Raw genomic sequence first — 20,666 nt, 5'->3', positions numbered from 1 at the left:
GTTAGGTTATCCACAGGGATGCTTGACTGCGTTTGTATGACACATTTAGATGATCAACAGATGGTTACATCAAGTCTAGGTTTGGAAGCCTCCACGACAGATGTACGGAACTTCGTTCTTGGAAAGATGGGCTATTTCTGATTTTCATAACAGTTTATGCTTAATTTAATTATCCCCAATTAATCTGCCTAATGAATGAGTTGTACTTTTGTATGGTAGGAGTGAAAACCTAAAGGGTGGCAGATCTTCAGGAACAGGGCTGGGAACCAGTTTAAGCCAATCAGTACTTAAATTAAGGACATAAGCACTTAACACATTAAAAACCAGCAGGTACAGTGGCCCTCCAGGAGACTCAAAACACGTATTCTTCCCTTTTCCTCCCTCTCTTCTTTTACAACACATTAGGCATCTTTTTTTATGCATCTGAGCACCGTACTCACCTCTGGTTGCCTTGGTTTGGTGGCTTATTTACTTTCATTTAAACCCAGTTATTTTTTTCAGTCGGGTTTTGGAACATAATGCACAAGTCCATGAATGAGTACACAATTACTGTGTTAATATTATGTTCTGTTATCTAATGCATGATTCAAATTAATTACACTAAATGTAATAATCTAACATAATGCATATTGTAACAGGCCACTTATTTGTATAAACAATAATAAAATACATTTGAAAGAAAGAGACAGGGCTGTTTGAATTCAATTTCATCCATTTTATTATTTGTACAATTAAAGACCATACTGCACAATAAAAGTGGATTAGCCTTGGCAGATAAACCTTCATTTTTATTAATTCTCTTCTTTTTTTTCTTCTATACCATAGACGTAAAGCGACCGTCGCGCCCCTGAATCTTTGTGCAATGATGTCACAGCCGAAGAGAGCCGAGCGACACAGCAGGAGCCCTTTTTAAACGTCACGTAAACGCTCGTCTTAACGGGGCCTCTGCCATTCTCCAGCACCACTCACTCATCGTACACATATTGCTGAACGTTATTATTATTTTACATACAAATGATCTCATTGGGCAATATTTCATTTCTAGTCTACCTATCAACACACGTTAAAACTGAACGCACGTTGCAAAAAAAAAAAAAAAAAAAAAAAGCAAAATGGCGCCATCGCCCCACGCAAGTCCGCCTGGGAAGATTCGCACGCCGGATTACGAGCAGAACCACGCGCCGCCCCGGTCGCTCCTGCATGAACGGAGTCTTAACGGGAACCGCGCCCTCTCTGCAACGCTCGGCCGTCTCGTTCACGGTTCCCTTCACCGAATAAATTTAATGCGTCCCATCAGGTCTACTGCAGAAGATCAGGAGGAGTAATCATTAATCGGGGCTCTTTCCACACTCAACGCAAATCTGTCAGTTCCACAACGCCGCTCTCGAATGTTCGGTTCACTGGGCATGGACCAGAGGGTTACACTGCCGGAGCTATACGCCGTGAAGCCTTCATAACACTGTCATAAACGTGACATAACCCCCCGTCATAACCAGTCATGAAAGTGCATGCTGTGACACTGTCATTAATGTAGGCAGAGAACTTTACATTCAAAATATGTTTTGAAAAATATAACTGCATACATTAGGACAGATGTGACAGATCTTCAGCATCAACAGGCACTCATAAATGCTTATAATGGGTGTTATGAGAATGTTATACAGGCTTTATGGATTATAGACAAAGTGTTATCAACCAGATTTTCAGTACACCTCCTTCACAAATAGGAGAGCTGTAAATTCATCCTAAAATACTGCTAATTATTCATAAATATCAAACTGTACACCTTATTGATTACTTGAAAAGCACAGCAGATCAAAGGCCTCATTATTGTAACGCCAAGCACTGTGGCCTTTCCTTGGGGGGAAAAAACTGAAATTAAACCTCCAAGTCAGTGCTGAGAATTTAACAAGATTAAAAATTTTGTAAAGGGTATCACAAAAAATGCAATCAGATTTTTTTTGTTTTTCCTTTAAACTTCAACGAAGCCAATAATTTGGATAATACAAAGAACAATGTACCTCCCTATCCAATCAAACGTCCTCACTGCACCATGAGAAGAGTCACAAAAAAAAATAAAAAAATGCTGGAATATTCCTGTTCATATCAGGTAGCTATCGATGCTTATTTATAAACTCCAAGTGTACCAAAAAGGTTTTAGAGAAAACCCCCCAATCTATATATAAAAGAACTAAAAGGCAACTCTAACCACGTTTGAAATTTTGTTATAAAAATCAGTCTAGTGCAGTTTAATTTGATCTAAAATGTATCATTGTACTTAAATGGGTATTTTTGAATTGTTCACTGAAAAAATAAGCGTAACTGAGTGACTTGAAAGAACAGAACTAGATAGATTTCTAATCTCCAAAGCAGAACTGAATGTGGGCACATGACAAAAAAAAAAAATGTAACTAAAATCTTCAAAAACTAAAAAAAAACATGAAAAGCAGTCTGCGCTAGGCTAGCTCATCCAAAGCTTTCATTACCCACAGAATGGGCCAAATCTGCTGCAACCAATTCATCCAAAAGTACATGATGTGCTGAGAAGATGCCAAGTGAAGACCTCACCTGGGACGCATTCAAGATCTAAAACGTTTAGCTTAAGGTTTGCCTTGAACGCTGAATGCTAAATCCACCCCCCAAATGGCTTACATTGGCTCTGTAACTTGGGTCCTTGAGGTGTGTTCGCTTCCGATTGGTGGACGTTTCGGGAAGGGGGCGTGGCCAGAAGCACCGAGTGACGTGTTTTGATAATCCGTGTCCACACCACGCAGAATCACCCTATAGGCTGCCATAGCAACAGCGTTCTGCAACCGGACGTTGAAGACAGTACTGTCACGTCTTTCTCATCTTGAATACAGCCCTGGTGTCTTCTTAGGGTCCAGGTAACTGATATAAAACTGATATGATGTAAACTATAATGACCATCTACGGCCTTCACACATAGAGGCGATTAGCATTATGGGAGGATACAACTTCAAGTCTTTGAACGTAAACTTGGAACACGAATGGTTCCCGTGACAACTATAGGACTCAGGGAGGGGCTGTGTAGCAAACCAGCGCCAACCGCGGTCACACGACTGAAACGCACAGGAAAACAATACTATGCCACAGGTCCTCACTGTGATTGCGTGCCCAGTCAGTCACCTGACTCTTACACGATCAAGTGAATCCATTCCAGGACCTGATTTCATACAGACTTGTGTATATTTGGCAGGAGTTGATTCAGGAAAGATTGGCAGGAAGACCAGCCCCAGGAGAAACGGTTATGTGGTCTTCCTCTGTGGTGTCTGATATGTGCTGCAGGGTACCATGGCCTGATGGGAAGGTACACGGGGGTAATGAATTCACTGCAATACTACAGTACCGAGTGGAATTGTCTGTGTGATGGTTGTGCAATAAAGATTAAAAAAAGGCAAAGGAACATAAGGATAAAACACATTTTTTCTGTGTGTTATGAACCCCTGACAAATGGTGAAATGACTTTAATGTCCCAAAAAAAGAATCTGTAAAATTCCAACATAAAAACCTCAGCAATGGCACACCAAATGTCAATAAGTGAAAAATGTGCAGGATTTGAGCTGGCAACCCGTAGCAGATCCATGCAAAGCAGGCATGTACATATGTGGCAACAGAGTCTAAAGTACAGTGTGTACCTGACACACCGAGAGAGAGAAAGTGAGAAAGTGAATGAGAGAGGAGAGAGAGTGAGAGACAGAGAGAGATGGTGTTCCTCCAAACCTCAGCCAGCGTTAACACTCCCTCAAACACCCATAATGCACTGTGATCAGCGACCGATGCGGGGAAACCAGGCTGCGGTCGGAAGGGAAGCGATAATGTGATGGTGAACGAGTTGGGTGCGGATCAGAAGCGTCTTCTGAGCCGGCAGTCTCCCGGCTTCTGAGCCGATCGGTCTGGAAGACGCTTTACGGAGCTCGCCCCCCCGCCCCCCCCCCCACCCCCCCTTGCCGCCGGCAGAACCGGTCTGTCCACAAAGGGGCGAGGGAGGCCCCCCGCTTCTGTTCGTTTGAGACGGAGAAAACGTTGATTATCTCCCCCTGTCCCGTTCTGGGGGGGGGGGGATTGCTTTTATTTGTGTGCGGATTGCGTGTCTGATTATGCTAGTTGATGCAAGTTGAGAAAAAAAAAAAAAAAAGCGCAAAAGCTTGTCGCGGTTCTTCTTACCCGAGAGTCGGGAGAAGCACCCGCGTTCCTAAATGCCGCGCGGCGCCTCTGCGGCGATTTAAAAAGTACTCAAGCCGGTCTCCCCCGGCAACTAAAGCCAAACGCAACGGCGTGAATGCCATCCCGGGACCAGCGCCGCTTCCGTAGCGTCGTCGCGATCACGCAGCGTCCGCGGGGAGGAGGAAGAGGAGGAGGAGGCCGCCGAAGGCTCCGGCTCGCGCTCCGCCGCGGCAGACGGGTTCGCCCCCGAGCCACGACGAAAACACTTCCAATGTCCGTCACGCGCGCTGAAGTTCCTCAAACGGGAACAGGAAAAAAAAAGTGGCCCCGGCTGGCAGCCCGGTCACATTTCGGTTCTGGTTCTGGTTCCGGTTTCCGGTTCTGGTTCTGGCGAGGGCTCGGTTCAGCCGTGAGAGCTGAAGATGGGTCTGCTGATATTGCTGTTGGTGGTCATGGCCGTCAGCTCCCACCTACAGAAAAACGTTTAAAAAAAAAAAAAAAGCAGTGTGAACTGAAAATCTGAAAAAAAGACAGATTTGACCGATTCCTGAATTCTTAAACGGGATTAACAGCGAAGCACAAAACAGTTCCCAGGTTGTGTTCTGACATTAAAACAGGTGCAAATTATCTCAAGTAAAATTTCTCACTGCTTTGTGAAATGTACCTGTAATCAGTAAGTACTTATTTTCATTTTCATTTATTCTCACAGAGTTGTCAATGTGTGAAACAGCTGGTCAGGTCACAGAGTAGAGCACTATGTTCCTGTGTTCTAGATGGGCTGAATGGCCTGTTCTCCTCATTATGTATTCTTATGTTCTTATGTTCTAGATTTGCTGAATGGCCTGTTCTCCTCATTCTGTATTCTTATGATCTTATGATCTAGATGGGCTGAATGGCCTGTTCTCATCACTATGTATTTTATATAGATTTTATTATTAGAGGGTGATACTAATCAACCAAGAACACAGTAGGACATTAACCTTTTCAGCACGTGACCAACACACACACACACACACAAATACACACACACACATATCTCTGATACCCTATGTACTGAATGCGTTGCAGTGCGCTGAGCTCCCAAAGACTTTAAAACGGGCCTGAACACACTTTAGTGCTCTTCCAGCTCATTACCGTCCGCTGATGGCCGAATGTCATTTCTCATCAGCTCAAATGAGACACGCCGCGCTCGCACACAATCTGGCAAGCGCCGCTCTTAACCGGCTGTCCCCTGGACATCATGGAGACGGTCAAAATTAGGATAACTGCCCCATTAGCATTTCTGTTTTTCTTCTGGATGACACATCTCCCTCTCTCTCTCTCTCTCATTCTCTCTCTCCCCCCCCCCCCCCTTCCCTTTCTCTCTCAGGGAGTGCGCGTGAGTGTCCCTGCAACCTGATACCCAGAAGTCCGTGGGGCTGCTGACGGGGTCTCGTGCTGGTCTGAGGAGAGGTCAGAGGTCACAAGGTCAGATTGTTATCTGTGACTCCAGTTTCACGCCCTCTCTCCCTCTCTCTGGTCAGCAGAGTGGTGGACAGGACCCCTCAGCACGGTCCACCCCCCTCCCCCCCAAGGCTGGGTACAGCGCTTTCACCCCAGAACCCTGACCCCCTCTTAAAAACCTCTCTGGGCAAGGGCCAGATCGCTGAATTAGCCACGCGACCTCTCTGCTTGTGATAGCTTCAGCTTCCCTTTCAAACTGCCACCCGGGACAAAACAAAGCCATTTATCTTCCACGCCAGGCGAAGCCGTCCACACAGAAGAGAACAATAAATATATTTATTTTCTTATTCGCGTAGGGCAGGCCCAGGGGTTGCCAATTTAAGAAGACGGCACGTTTTAATGACTTCGTAAGGACAGATGTATGTAGGGATTTGTTTCGTTTGTTTGTTTTGGCACTATATGCGGAGTGGATTGTGTTCCCAAGCAGAGTTGCCACTTTAAAAAAGACAGCACATTTTTGATGACTTCTTAAGTATACATTTATGTTGTTTTGGTTCTATATGCTATACGCTGATTATATTGTGCAGGTTACCTGATGCCAAGCAGGGTTGCCACTTTAAACAAACAGCACATTTCTGATGCCTATTTCATGGTAAACGTATGCAGGGTTTTTCTGTTATTGTTCTGTACTGTACATCGAGCGGGCAGTGCAGGTTACCTGAAGCCAAACAGGGTTGCCATTTTAAACAGACAGCACATTTCCGATGCCTATTTCATGGTAAATGTAGTGAATGTATGCAGGGCTGCTCTGTTGTTGTTCCGAACTGTACGGCGGGGCGGTCGTCGCCGGTTACCTGATGTCATGGGGCAGGCCGGACTGCTCCAGTCGGTACTGAATTACCGCCAGCTTGCATAACGTCTTCAGGTCGGGGCCTGCGGGGGACACAAGGCACAAACACCTGCCCGGTTTGCCTTTGAGCCTCCGTTTCCAAAAAATCACATCCCGCTCTCCTGCGTCAGCGGCGGTGCTGCGGCAGGTTCCCTCGATTTCATGATCTGCGCGGATAAATCCCGCCAAGAACAAAGCCGTCGCACACGGGCGCCAGATCCAGAGTTCTACCTGGTCCTGAGGGCCTTTGTCCCCCCAGTTTAGAGGAGACTAAAAATGAAAGCTCATCAACTGATTTTATAATGCTACCCGTATGCTACTCAATTCGTAATACAAGAGCTTAACAGTCAGAAAAGCTACTGGTAGCAATAAAATAATTGTTTCTCCTAAATTCAATACAAGTTAAGCACACACAGATACTCGCATACACACACAAACACGGAGGCACATACACGTATACAGCCACACACACAAGCACATGTACATGTACATACAGTTACTCACACACACACACACACACACACACACACTCCCACACACACTCTTCAGTGACGGGGCCAAAGTCCCGCGTTCCCTCAGCGTGCGTTTGGGGACACGGCCTTCCCTCCGCCCCCCCGTATCCCGTGGCGACGGTAGCCCTGGTTACGCACAGCTGAGTTGAACGGGGTCGGCGGGCATATGGGGGCCTGGCATGGCCGCTGGCGGGAGAGGGCCCGGCCCGCGCCAGCACGCACGTTTGCAGCCGTTTATTTTAGGCGCGCCGCGGCACTGGGATCCAATGCCTTTCCAGACCCCAACCCCCCCGCACCCCCCCGCACCCCCAACCCCCGCCGGCAGGACGCGACGTCGGCTGGTGACTCACCGCACCCCGTACCCGTGCCGGCGGGGGCGGGCGCGCTGTCAGGGTGTTCCGCTCGGGGGCGTGGCCACTGGACGGCCAGTGTGAAAACGCTTCATTCGTTTCCTTTTTTTTAAAATGCTGCAGCAGTTTACCTCAAACTTGGACTCAGAAAACTGAACTCTAATACCAATGGGAATATGCAAAGCTGAACTTAATCCAGCGTCCTCAAAAAAAAAAAAAAATTTGCTCACATAAACCAAAAATATACTCACAGAAATCAAAGCTGAACAACAGAAATCAAAGATATACTCACATAAATCAAAGCCGTACTCACAGAAATCAGATGGTCTAATATATAAAAGCTATGCTCACAGAAATCTAAGTTACACTCACAGAAATCAAAGACATACACAAATAAATCAAAGATATACTCACAGAAATCTAAGATGTACAGGTCAGAGTGATCCATAAGATTGAACTCATCTCCCATTCCCTGCTCTGGACACGGGCTGGAGGGAAAAAAGAACACACAAGGTGAGTCTCTCTCTGTTCTCCATGATGAATGAGGTCACATCCCATCACATGGTGATCAGGCAGAGAGGAGGGAGAAACAGGAGGCCCACTGGTGATCAGGCAGAGGGGAGGGAGAAACAGGAGGCCCACTGGAGATCAGGCAGAGGGGAAGGAGAAACAGGAGGTCTACTGGAGATCAGGCAGAGGGGAAGGAGAAACAGGAGGCCCACTGGTGATCAGGCAGAGGGGAGGGAGAAACAGGAGGTCTACTGGTGATCAGGCAGAGGGGAGGGAGAAACAGGAGGCCCACTGGTGTTCAGGCAGAGGGGAGGGAGAAACAGGAGGCCCACTGGTGTTCAGGCAGAGGGGAGGGAGAAACAGGAGGTCTACTGGAGATCAGGCAGAGGGGAGGGAGAAACAGGAGGTCTACTGGAGATCAGGCAGAGGGGAGGGAGAAACAGGAGGTCTACTGGAGATCAGGCAGAGGGGAGGGAGAAACAGGAGGCCCACTGGTGACCAGGCAGAGGGGAGAGAGAAACAGGAGGCCCACTGGTGATCAGGCAGAGGGGAGGGAGAAACAGGAGGCCCACTGGTGTTCAGGCAGAGGGGAGGGAGAAACAGGAGGCCCACTGGTGATCAGGCAGAGGGGAGAGAGAAACAGGAGGCCCACTGGTGTTCAGGCAGAGGGGAGGGAGAAACAGGAGGCCCACTGGTGATCAGGCAGAGGGGAGGGAGAAACAGGAGGCCCACTGGTGTTCAGGCAGAGGGGAGGGAGAAACAGGAGGTCTACTGGAGATCAGGCAGAGGGGAGAGAGAAACAGGAGGTCTACTGGTGATCAGGCAGAGAGGAGGGAGAAACAGGAGGCGCGCTGGGCGTCAGTACGCAGTTCCGCTGGGCGTCAGTACGCAGTCCAGACCGAGGAGAGGCCGCTCTCCCGCTCTTCTATTCCGGGACCGATGAAGTCACCGCAATCTCTGCCCAAGTGGAGCAGCCAATCAGAGCCCAGCGGCCGAAGCGTCGGCTCAGCGAGAGGATGAGTGAGTCACGGCCGCCATGCTGTTTCTGCCAAAACGTACACAAGCGCTCTACCTGCGCCTCCGTCTCTCTCTCTCTCTCACACACACACACACATACGCGCGCGCACACACGCACGCACACATACACACGCATGCACGCACGCACGCACATGCATACACACGCACGCATGCACGCACACACACACACACACACACACACAGAAGCAGACCCCTGTAAGTCAGCTAAATTTCCCATCCTGGCTTAAAAAAAAGCTATCTTGACAACAGAAATGGTATATATTTTTGGTAAACCTCCCAACGGTTCAGGGATCAATAGAATACAACAGCATGGAGTTAGGGTGTAGCTCTTCTTGAGCTAGGAACCTAAGAGGCTTTGGCGCTGTCTGCGCCGCTATGCTAGCGCTAGCTACGGATGTCCAGTCTTCTAGTTCCATCTTCATAAGTACTAATAGCGGGCTGAACTTCAGGACAGTGGAGACAGCACCTTTTGACGCTGATGACACGGAGCAGAATATCTGGCCAGCGAACGGAACATCTGCGTCAGCAGACGGCGAGTCCAATTTGAGGCGGGCACCTCTCGGCCAATCAGAGCCGCCGAGATCACTGGTCTCTGACAAGGCGCAGAACGGCGAGTAATTGCAGCTCGCGCTGGGAATGCAAACGATCTGCTTCCATCATCGCCTAGCGCTGGCGGACTATTCGCCGACGAAACCGCTGCACTCGAGCGGATGCCTTCCTCGTTTACATACGCTACGCAATATTTGCATAATTGATTTACAAAGCTACAGCTGTTAAGGGGCGGTAGCACTCCGAGGCAGACTTTTTAAACATGCAACCCGCATTCTGGATCCAGTGTGAAAATGAAGAGGAGGAGGATGAATTGATTGTCAGCATATGATGCAGCCATTTTACTTCAGACTGACATCATTCCAATGGCTCTTCCTGTGCACAGCCCAAGCACACGATGCACGAGGAAGCTAGGCTGGGTAAAACTGATTCTGGATCAGTGTCAGTACCCTAAGGGGTGCTTTGTGAATACAAGCCCTGATCAAGGAGACCTTTAACTATCAGCTCACAATGGGGTGAGGTTAGGACACGGACAGGGGGAACCTGAACCTAGATAAGTCCTCCAACTCAGAGATGCTTTGTGAATACAGGCCCAGGTATCCACACTCCAAAGCAACTGCCTCCCTCCACCAATCAAACAATCCATCAAATATAACCTTGTTCTAAAGGGTCACAGCCATACTGCTAATCACATTATGTACACAGAGCGAGCCAAATTAATTCAGAATGCTTCAATACGTATGCTACACATATTTACATTGCTTAATTTAATCGAGCTAAAAGGGAAAACGCACGGCATCCAAATACAAGCGACTGCGTCAGCGTACCCTACCGGATTTAGCAACGCGGCTAACTTTCACCCGTTGCCCGCCCCCCCCCCCCACCCCGCAGGTGAACGTCGCCAGATCAGAGCGATAAAAACACAAGAAAACACGCCCGTAAAAGGTCATTTTATACGACCGCTCCAGCAGGTAGAGGGTTCAGACAGGTGTACGTTGCGTGTTATGACTACAAAGCCGTCTTCAGAAGCCTCGCGGTCCGGGAGACCAAGCAGATGTTTTTACGCACGGACAGCTCGCGGTCTTGTTTTTTGTTTTGCGGGGCAGGACCGCGGTGCATGCTGGGAAGGGTTAAGGGCCATCTTCCGACGCGGACCGAAACCCCGCCTCTTCAGACGGCATCTTGTCCAATTCCCTCCCTCGAGTACTCCCGCCTGATGTAATTAATTAAGGGCATTTTAATTGTTTTTATGGCTCGTTAAGGATGTTATTGGCACGTATTTGTGGCTTCAATCCCGGGGTCAACAGGTTGGTACAGGTAACTTGCATTAGTGGCTTTGTGATGTAACATACATACTCACTGGTCTGGGAATGTTGTTTGCCAGGTCTGGCTCTATACAACTCTTCACCAAGTTCTCCCACATTGTAAGTTGCTCTGGATAAGAGAGTTGGCTCTATGAATGTGACATGAAGCAGACATGCTGTGCCTCAGTTTTCCGTTGCACGTTGGCTAAAAACACTCTATCACTATAAAGCACTATATCCACGGGTCAAAGATTTATACAGCAGAGATTTATAGAACCAAAACAAAAATAGACCAAACAAAAACCTAAAAAATAGACCAAAGTTTTAGCCTCAGTCCTAATGTCTTAAATACCTAAAGAAGGTAACTTTCACGGTGTTGGACGGATAATAAAAAATAAAAAAAACAAACCAACAAAACCGACGCCTGTTCTGACCACAGTGAATTATCTGCTCTTCAATCTTCTGTCACACTTGTAGCGCCCTCTAAACTACTCCTACAAACATCTGCCCGATGTTTTTCCAGGGAAACCCTCCGGAGACCTGCGCTGGAGAAGCTCTGTCCTCCCTCCCTGAACCCTAAACCGTTTTTTTTGTTGTTGTTTTTCTTCTTCCTGGATGCGCGCAGGATGTTGTAAGGGGCTTAACGTCGCTAATCTTTCCTAAACAAACCCAGGGGGGGGGTTAAAGCCGCTTGTCGGAGCTGGGAGCACGAGTACGGGGGTCCCCGGAGAGGTGGGGGGGGGGGGCAGCTGGGGAACTCATTACACACACCCCCACTCCACCCCAGGGGGTCACCCCGGCCTAGAGAGGACGCTCGCACCCTGGGCCGATTGGGAGCCTGGGCAGTGTGTTCCACTGTCAGGGGACTGCGGGCCTGTAGGGTCACATCCAGCCATTACAGAAACCAGGCCGTTTGTTTGTTCTGAGCTGGGGACGGGGGGGGCGGGGGGGGCAGGGGCAGGGGGGCAAGTGTTAATCAAACGCGCCCTCTGAACTCATTAAACGCTGTAAGGTGTCATCACCCCCCCACTGCAGAAAATGCTGAAACAAAACTCAATTCTGTTTTTCACAGAGAGGGAGTTCAGTTCAATTTTTAGTGGTGCGCTTGATGGGCATGATAATATATATACATATATATACACACACACACATATATATATATATATGGGCATATATTATCACATACACATCATACCAAGGCCCGATCATTCGTTTGGGCAGCCGATCAAATTCAGTAGACTTATTTATTTGCAAGTCACTTTGGTTAAAAGCACCTGCCAAATGAAAGAACTGTAAACCAATCAACACTCAACACCACACGGGCAAATATAGCGATTATTGCCAGACACCGCAAGGTGCCGAAGCAAATATATTCTCAAAAGAATCCACTGAATCCAATAAATAAGAAATAAAATCCATTTCTGTAATGAATGCTGAGGTGTAAATCACATTTTGAAAAAGAAAAAGTTTTTAAAAAATTATTTATGGATAAATATCCATAATGTCACTGAGAAAAATTTAGAGTGCCAAGCAATTTCATTATTATGACTGTTAATCTCTGCAGGGGTTTCTGTGGGAAATCCTGGCTGAGACTGAGAACCTCCGGAATGGGTGGGTGGGGGGGGTAGGGGGGCTGACAGAGGCATCACAGTAAAAGGGGACGAAATTGAGCAGAACATTAATGCCCCCCCCCCACCCTGAGAAACAGGGAAGGGTTTCAGACAGGCCGTTGGGTTATACGAGCAGCAAAGTATCACGACGCGCAAATTCGCCCCCCACCGAGGTAACAACTTTATTTATTTATTTTATTTATGTAGCACTTATAGGGCATCCCCCCCCCTTTTTTTTCTTTGCAGGTGTGCTAAGCACTTCTAATAACTTCTAAGTAACAAAGCAAGTTAGTCTAAAAGATCTATCTAAAAGATATAGGCAAATATAGTGTAACGAACATTAATTTAAATTCCTTTAAAATAAATAAATAAGTAAGATAAGAAAGCCCGTAGTTGTACGCGCAGTCCAAGGCGTTCGTTCGGTCGTGGTAAATCAGGGCGAGCGAGTGAGCGAGAGAGTCTAGCGCCTCAGCAGGGGTTCGCCGTGAGAAGCAGGAGCCGCAGTCGGGGCTCGTAAACCTCCCCGGGGGGGGGGGCCCCGGTGCTTGCCGTTTTACGCCCCGCGCTGGCCGAGGGCGTCTAATCGGGACTTCCGATTGCAGGGCGTTTTCCCGCCTCATTAGCCCCGCCCCCTCCCCCCCCTCCCCCCCCCCAGGCCCTCGCGCTCGGAGCCTGAACAGTACAGTGCTAAAACCGGGAGGGGTATGGGAAAACGGGCATTGTTCCCTCAGGTGTGACCGAGACACACCGGCTGAAAGGAGGCCCAGTTAGCACGGCTAACCAAAGAGCTAATGCTACAACGACATGCACAACCTCCCATGCTCTGGTATGCAATAATGAGTCCCACAGTGTTTCTACATTTATGTTGCTGATTGTGACAGATTCGCCGATTGTAACAGTCGCTAGATGCAACAGATTCCTGAAAAAGTGCTTGATGTCCTCTTGCTGGTCTGTCCGTATACTGAGTTGTAATACTAAGCCGCTTGAAATGTTATGAGATACATTTTTTAACAAACGGTAAAACTCAAAACGACAAACATACGTAAAATCCTACTCTGGTCACCCCTGATGGCCAGGCAGATATTTTCTTTACTTAATGTTTCAATTCCTCTGAATCTGTTCTTTATTATCTACTTCCTGTTCATCTGCCCACTTCCTGTTGACCTGTAGGTGCTGCACTGAGAGGAAATCATCACGAACAACAACTTCCTGTGTGAAAACTGCTTATCTGCAGGGTCACATGTGCGCGCCGTCCGTGTGACAAACGCCTGCCTCACAACCTCTCATCCGCAGGCCCGAACCTGTCAATCACACAACCTGGAGAACCCTTACCTCCACGACAACACAAACGACCAACTACCGCCATCTTACGTCCTAACGCTACGGCACCGCCACCGGACCGATTCTCGGGGACCGCGCGCTCGCGGTGAGCACAAATGAAACACTGAAAGTTCCGAGAATTTGGATAAATCAATTTCTAAACATTTCGGCGGAGAGAGAGAGACAGATGTGCTCTTTTTCCACCGTGAGCGATGCACAGGCGGAGGAGAGGTTAGGAAGGTGATGTTTTTGTTGGGTTAGGCTAAGAGCGCGGTGAGATCTGCGGCGTAATAAAGGTGCGGTCCTCCGCTTGGCAACGCAAATAAGGACGAGATCGGATTGCGGCTGAAGCCTCGACAGAGCGTTTCCTACTCCATAATCCAAACGCGTCTAAATCCCTGCTCTTAAAAGCCAATAGAAGTTCCCGCTCCTGATGCAGCCAGTTAGACTGGCTTAGGATTCAGATTCTGATGAATGTGTTTGGTGAAGGGAAGGGAAACGCAGTGAAATCCCACATAAGCAAATAACCGGACGGTGCTAAATCATTAAAATACTATCGGGGTCCCAAGGTTCAAATTTAGGCTTAACACGCAGAATTAAGCACGTGTTATGATCTTCCCGTTTTTGTGTAAAAGTGTAACATTTCAGTGAACACAAAATGCAGGGTGTGCAGTTAACAAAAACACAACACAAGCTTAAATCATGCAAGCAGACTGCGAAATCCGTAACTAAACTAGAGTGAGGTCATGACCTCATAAATACGTTGTGTCATCAAACAATCGGTCTTAATGAGTCTTTATTCTGCGTAGTACCGTTTATAATTAGGTTGCCACAAATCACTTGCAAAGTGGAGAGAAAGTATTACAATAGAAACTTAAATAACAATAACAAAAACAAATAAAACCTATTTAAGCAAACGTGGGAACAATTATGAAGCTCCTTAACAGCTTCAAGGACATTAAAAGGAAGGAAGTTGATCTCCAGGAAAATAGTGGAGAACAATTACAGGAAAACAAGAATAGTAAACCTGCCTAAATCTAACGCACAGAGCCATGAAATTAAGAAAAGCTAAAAACTAAGACACTGTTACCGAACGGACTTCATTTTGTTTAACTCCGCTCCTATAAAGTAAATATTGTGAATGGCGGTGGTAGGGGACTGTGGCAGGTATGCCCTTAAGTCGCACTTAAACGCTTTAGCCCTTAAGTTAGCCGCTAAAGAAAACAGCAGGCCAATGCGTCAAATTAAGAGCGGGGGGTCCTCGTCTCGCGGGGTGAAGCCACTTCGCTTTGAGTTCCCGACCCGGACCTGACCTTTAGCGCCCCGTCCTGACCCACCCACCCACCCAGAGGCGAGCGCTCCGCAAATACACCAGCACAAAAAAACACCGCCCATCAGAGAGACGGGGAAACGCCCACGCCGTCTCTAATCCACGCACAGAGCTCAACCTCCTGCGACACTGTGTCACCAAGGGTACGCTTTCACAGCAGGCTGAGCCCATGCCCTCTGGCCCCGAGACGCGGTGAGTGGTTTTTCTGCTGCTAAAAATGTTAAAACCGCTCTTTAATATATCACATTATACTGACTTACATTATGCTCTTGTTCACAGAGAGATTTACAGAGTGGGACACCTGCAAGTGTATCCATCTGATTAATACCAGCAATAGCGCCATCCCTGGCTAACGTTCTCAGACCAGTGAGTGTGTATGTAGCATTGCTAAAGCACTAGTGCAAATTAACTGGGCTAAGCACGAACAATCAAGAATAAAAATCCTCAACAGTCACAGCTCACACCCATCACAAGTCAGCACAAGACCTGTGATGGGGGTGACGAGAAACGGCTAAAACCATAATAAATAATCAGAATAAAACCATATTGCAGGCTATTAGAACAAGTAGCGGCCACACAAACGTTCGAAAAACGACAAGTCCAAAAACGTCAGTGTCGGACACGTAGCGAGTGGTTCCCTCCTGCCGAAGGGCCGTGTGATTGGCCGAGAGGCAGCGAGGAAAGGGTTACCCGCGCCTGAACACCGGTGTGCGGTGACTCACAGCCCGGACAGCACCCTGAGCACCTGGCAGCAGGAACGCGGGGCTCGTAGGGCTCACGGTCTCCAAAAAACCTCAGAAACCATGCACCTTCCAAAAAAAAAAAAAAGAGCCAGCAGGACATGACCCACACACCAGCTGACTGCCCTGCCATCCTGTCACTGTGCTCACTATTGTTAAACAGCCAATAAAACCACAGGGACATGAAAAGAAGATCAATAATAGACAAATGCTTTCAGTACATTAACCCTTTGGTGAAAGGGTTAAAGGTGTAAGGTCACAAATATGTGATTAGAATGTCCTTAACTGAAGCTTATGTAATGCTGATGTAACAATCACCGCTGGTGACAGAAAGCAATAAGAGTTCTAGAACCTTCCAAACAAAAAGCCCACTCTTCACAGGGTTAAACTTTACAGTAACTGATATAGACCCCCTATTTTCTGGGTACTACTTCTGTAGAGACACTTTTAAGACTGTAAACGGTCACTGAAAATGGAATTGCGCACCGTTCTACACAAGCGCTCTGAAAACTCAGAATGCTGGGAAGTGTGCAGATGGCTGATGATGATATGGAGCCTTCTGTACCCATTTTCAGAAACCAAATTTATTTAAATGCGTCTAGTGATATCGGCTTGTTATGATGTTCCCACACTGATCACAGCTGGCCTCTTACACACGCCCACATAAAGCTAACTACTACTAGCCAGCTGTTATTTGCACAGCTACAGCTGATAGCTTTCATTTGCTACTCCTCTATTTGTCTCCTCAGCGACACACACACACACACACGTGCGCGCGCGCATGTATGCACGATCATGCACATGCACGCACACAGATAGTTGCCTATTGTGGTTTGTTTCTGGCACACACACACGTACACAGACACACCGATGTACTGTACAGTTGCCAATTGTGATTTGTTTCCACACACACGCATGCACACACACACACACACAGATGTACTGTACAGTTGCCCATTGTGATTTGTTTCCACGGCCACTTTCACGGATTCGCTTCTCGTTTCTATAGCGATGGGGTTACAGTAAAACCCAGCTGCAGGGAACGTCGGACCGAGAGGACGACGCTCCCTCTTTTTCTGGAAAGGTCACTGCAGCTTAACGCACAGGAAGACCAACCGCTCCGCAAACAGCTTTTCCAAAAGCAGAATCCAAAAAGGTTATTACCCCCCATGTTTTATTCAGCAGGGAACGCGCGGCATCCCGTACGGAGGAGGTCAGAGCGTGCCCACTCATTTACATATACCCTCTGCCGATTTACCAACTGACCTTTATGCCTTCATTTGACGGGGATGTTGTAGAGTACACTAATTTCCGCCTGTAATCAACAGCATGGGTCAAATGCAGTGGTTTGGGCGCCTATGCTACTTGCTAATTAGCGACCCCTGCCCCCAAAACAGGCTGTTAAAAGGAAGATGAAGAAAAACAAATATTGTATCCGTTTTACCTGTATAATGGGTACACAGCTCTCGGTTGACCAGCTGGCCCCTGTGCAATTATAAAATTAGCCTGCTAGCAGCAGTGCTCTTGGGTGTGTAGATGAGACTGTCGATGGGTCTGTGCACTGATGAATGGGAGTGATCTAGCCACACATTCGTCTGCTCTTCAGGAGGACGGGGGGGAGGAGAGAAGTCGGGCAAAGGATGATGGGACGTTCCAACAACGCCGCGGTTACCAGGACAGTGGGTACTGCCAACACCCCCGTCTCTCCCCTGCGTGTCCCAAAAACGGCGCTTTATGGGCACAAGTACCGCCATTTTCCGGGGGGTTCTTTTTTTTCTTTTTTCTTTTTTTTTTTTTTTAGGAGCGGCCGAAACGCCAGCTGTCGGCTCCCAGCATGCCGATCTGCCGCGTTCCGGCTCGCTTCCTGCCGCTCGGGAGAACGCTCCGTACCCGACCCGGCCCCGCGACCCCGCCGCCCACCCATTGGTCGCCGCGTGGGGCCGCCGGCCACGCGGCGATGACATCACAGAAAACACGCGCTCGCGCAGGACGATGCAAGAGGCTGCCCATGACCTCATCCTTCCTTCATATCATTCTCTAATCTCTGCAGAAGGGCTTGGCAGTGGCTCTTTCTCCTTCAAATAAACACTTCATTATTAATAATAATATTAGTCTGATTATGGTTATATCACACTTTAATTTGTTCATTACAACCAGCTCCTTCCCCTCTCACAATGCAGTAACAGCACTGTAACCTGACTAAACACTACATTATATGCAATTTGAATCCAATAAGCAGAATAACAGCCAGACTGCTCACGCAAGTGGAGAATATGAGCAGGTGACAAAGCCGAGTTTATACTTAGGTCCTGTCTAGACTGTCTCAGTGCGTGTGTGTGCGTGTGTGTGTGTGCGCGTGCGCCCACCTGTGTGGAGCGTCTGGAAAGTCACTCGAAAGGTCACCAGTGTACCAATCCTGACCTTATCTAACCTTTAACCTTCAGCACTGGGAGACTCGCTGTGACATCTCCATCTGATAACCTTCAGAACGCAGACACTGTAGGAGCAGTGTGCGGTCGCTCCTGTGACGACTGCTTCCAGGCCCGGTCGCACTAAATGATGCCTGTCTCGGTACGGTCAATTTCAAAGAGGCCTGTCTCAGCACAGGCCTACAACTAAATGAAACCGATCTCAGTATATGGTCATTCTCAATGAAAACAGCCTCAATCACTCTCAAAAGAGAGCAACGTCAAATGAAGCCAGTCCAGATACGGTCAATCTCAACTAAGCCACTAAACACAGAAACTCTCGGTCTTTCAAAGAGACCAGACTCACTGCAGTAACTCTAAACTACACCAATCCCAGGACGGTTACTCTCAGTGAAGCCACTAAAAAGCCCAGTCTCATTACAGGCACTTTAAAGAGACCAGTTTCACTACTATAACTCCAAACTACACCAATCCCAGGACGGTTACTCTCAGTGAAGCCACTAAAAAGCCCAGTCTCATTACAGGCACTTTAATAGAGACCAGTTTCACTACAGTAACTCTAAACTACACCAACCCCAGGACGGTTACTCCCAGCGAAGCCGTTAGATAAATCCAGTCTCGTTACAGACTCAGCCCCCTCCCTCTTAAAGAAGCCGGGTTCCGGCGAGATTCGCGGCGGCTCCCGAGTGGCGGGTGCGTACCGCGGTCGCGGTCGTCGCGTACGGGCCCCCCCCCCTCCCCGCGGTGCGGAGCCCTAAATGAGTTCTGCAGAGCCGGGACAGGCAGATCGGGTTTCGGGCCGAGTGTGGGGGTGGGGGTGTCCCCGAGGTGATAAATCTGGGGTCCCCCCCTGCCCAGCAGGCTCGTTGACACTCCGGTAAGTGAGCGTGAACGCCCGGCCGTTAACGCTCAGCCAATCAGACCACCCCCCCGCACACACCAGGACACGCAGAAACACACTTAATAATATCCTGTTACAAAACGCACTCAAGTATTAATTCATCAAGAACACACACCTCCCAAACACACGCAAGCATTAACTCACCAAAAACACACACCTCCCAAACACATGCAACAATTAACTAATCAACACCTCACAAATACACGCACCTATAAACCAGTCAAAATGGTGGAGGTGTAGCCTGCTTTACAGGTGTAAATTATACTGTTTAGAAGGTGAAGAATCACCTGTATTTATCGATAGCTTTAAAACAATAAATAAATAATAATAAAATTTATATGTAAAATGCCCTTTAATATGAAGAAACAAGCAGCCCAAATTGCTTCACAGCAGAATGGATAGATCAGTTTATTATTAACAAAACCAAAATCAGATTGTATTATTTCAAAACGTTGTAATGAATGAAGTTCAATCCACGATTTGGCACATAATTCCTTATTTCATTATTGTATATATAATCAATACGCAAGTAGTTTTGAAAGCTTGTTTTTCCTCTAACACTGTTGTTGAAATGCAGTGTTTCAGTAGAAGCAGCACGACTGGCATGCTCTTGCACACTTCGGCTGACACTGTAGGAGATTATAGATGATAATTATCCTATAGTTTATATTGCCCAGATGCTCTTAACAGTACTCCCCCCCCCCCCCCCCCCCCCAGGAATTCCACAGTCCTACTGAGCCCTCCTTCTAAAGATGACCCCTTTAAACACAGTGGGTCCCACAGTGCTAAGCACTTCTATTGATGTTCACTCGAGCAAATTCCTCCCCTTAAGAAAATATCATAAAGCGTGAGAAAATATTGATGGTGTCCGTCTTTGATCAATCGGAAAAATTACGCTCTCAGGAAACAAAATGGCCGAACGAACCTCTAACTCTGTCCTTGGCAGGTTCTCTGGGAAAATAAAAAGAGCTGCAAAAGCAAGGTGTCCCGCAGGAGAGAGAAACTAATTAGACTGCAGACATTTGTCAATTTCATTCTTTGGACTGCGTTAGAAAAGAAGCATCAAGCGACAAAAAAAAAGCAAATGTTTTTCCACGCGCCCATCTGGACGCTCCGCAAAACTTCGCTAAACTTCATTAAAAGTCGGAACAGCTTTGACCGCGTTCCAATTTAACATTTTCGAATTTAATTTCGCAGAAAAATAAATAGTTTCATCAACCATTAGATGTCGGCCTGCCCAAATTGTCGTTTCCTTTCGCTTGGCTAGAAACATTTTTCATGAACTCCAACAATAGAATCATTTATAATTTTAGGGAAAAACAACATCTGAATCACAATTTGAATACATTACAGTTTCTCTACCACAAAAGGCAGCCAAAACGAGGAAAATGGCTTATTTAGCCTGCACAACACGGATGCCTTGAGAAATCCAGGCAGTTGCAGCCAATTTAATGAAAGTCATCATGTGCTATTCGCATTCTCCACAAGCGAGAGTTCAGACATGAATAGCGGTGTTTAATGGTCTAGAGGCAAGGTTAAAGGTCAGTTGGGGTTTC

The 20,666-nt window shown here is 47.5% G+C and overlaps 1 protein-coding gene across 3 annotated transcripts in view; it reads right to left on the bottom strand.

Moving 5' to 3' along the window:
* Positions 1 to 700: 700 nt before the first annotated feature.
* The window catches only part of klhdc3 (kelch domain containing 3), a 39,994-nt gene continuing 20,028 nt past the window's right edge, over positions 701 to 20,666 (bottom strand). For all 3 annotated transcript variants that reach the window (XM_035403851.1, XM_035403852.1, XM_035403853.1), the window contains 3 exons: positions 7,794 to 7,867; positions 6,483 to 6,561; positions 701 to 4,655 (listed from right to left, as the gene is read on the bottom strand). In XM_035403851.1, coding sequence (XP_035259742.1) covers positions 4,589 to 4,655; positions 6,483 to 6,561; positions 7,794 to 7,867 — 220 coding nt within the window. In that variant the 3' untranslated portion in view covers positions 701 to 4,588. The remainder of the gene's footprint in view (positions 4,656 to 6,482; positions 6,562 to 7,793; positions 7,868 to 20,666) is intronic.

The sequence above is a fragment of the Anguilla anguilla genome, chromosome 2 (genome assembly GCF_013347855.1).
Source record: "Anguilla anguilla isolate fAngAng1 chromosome 2, fAngAng1.pri, whole genome shotgun sequence".
In the NCBI taxonomy this organism is placed as follows: Eukaryota; Metazoa; Chordata; class Actinopteri; order Anguilliformes; family Anguillidae; genus Anguilla; species Anguilla anguilla.
This window is presented reverse-complemented; position numbering and strand designations above follow the sequence as displayed.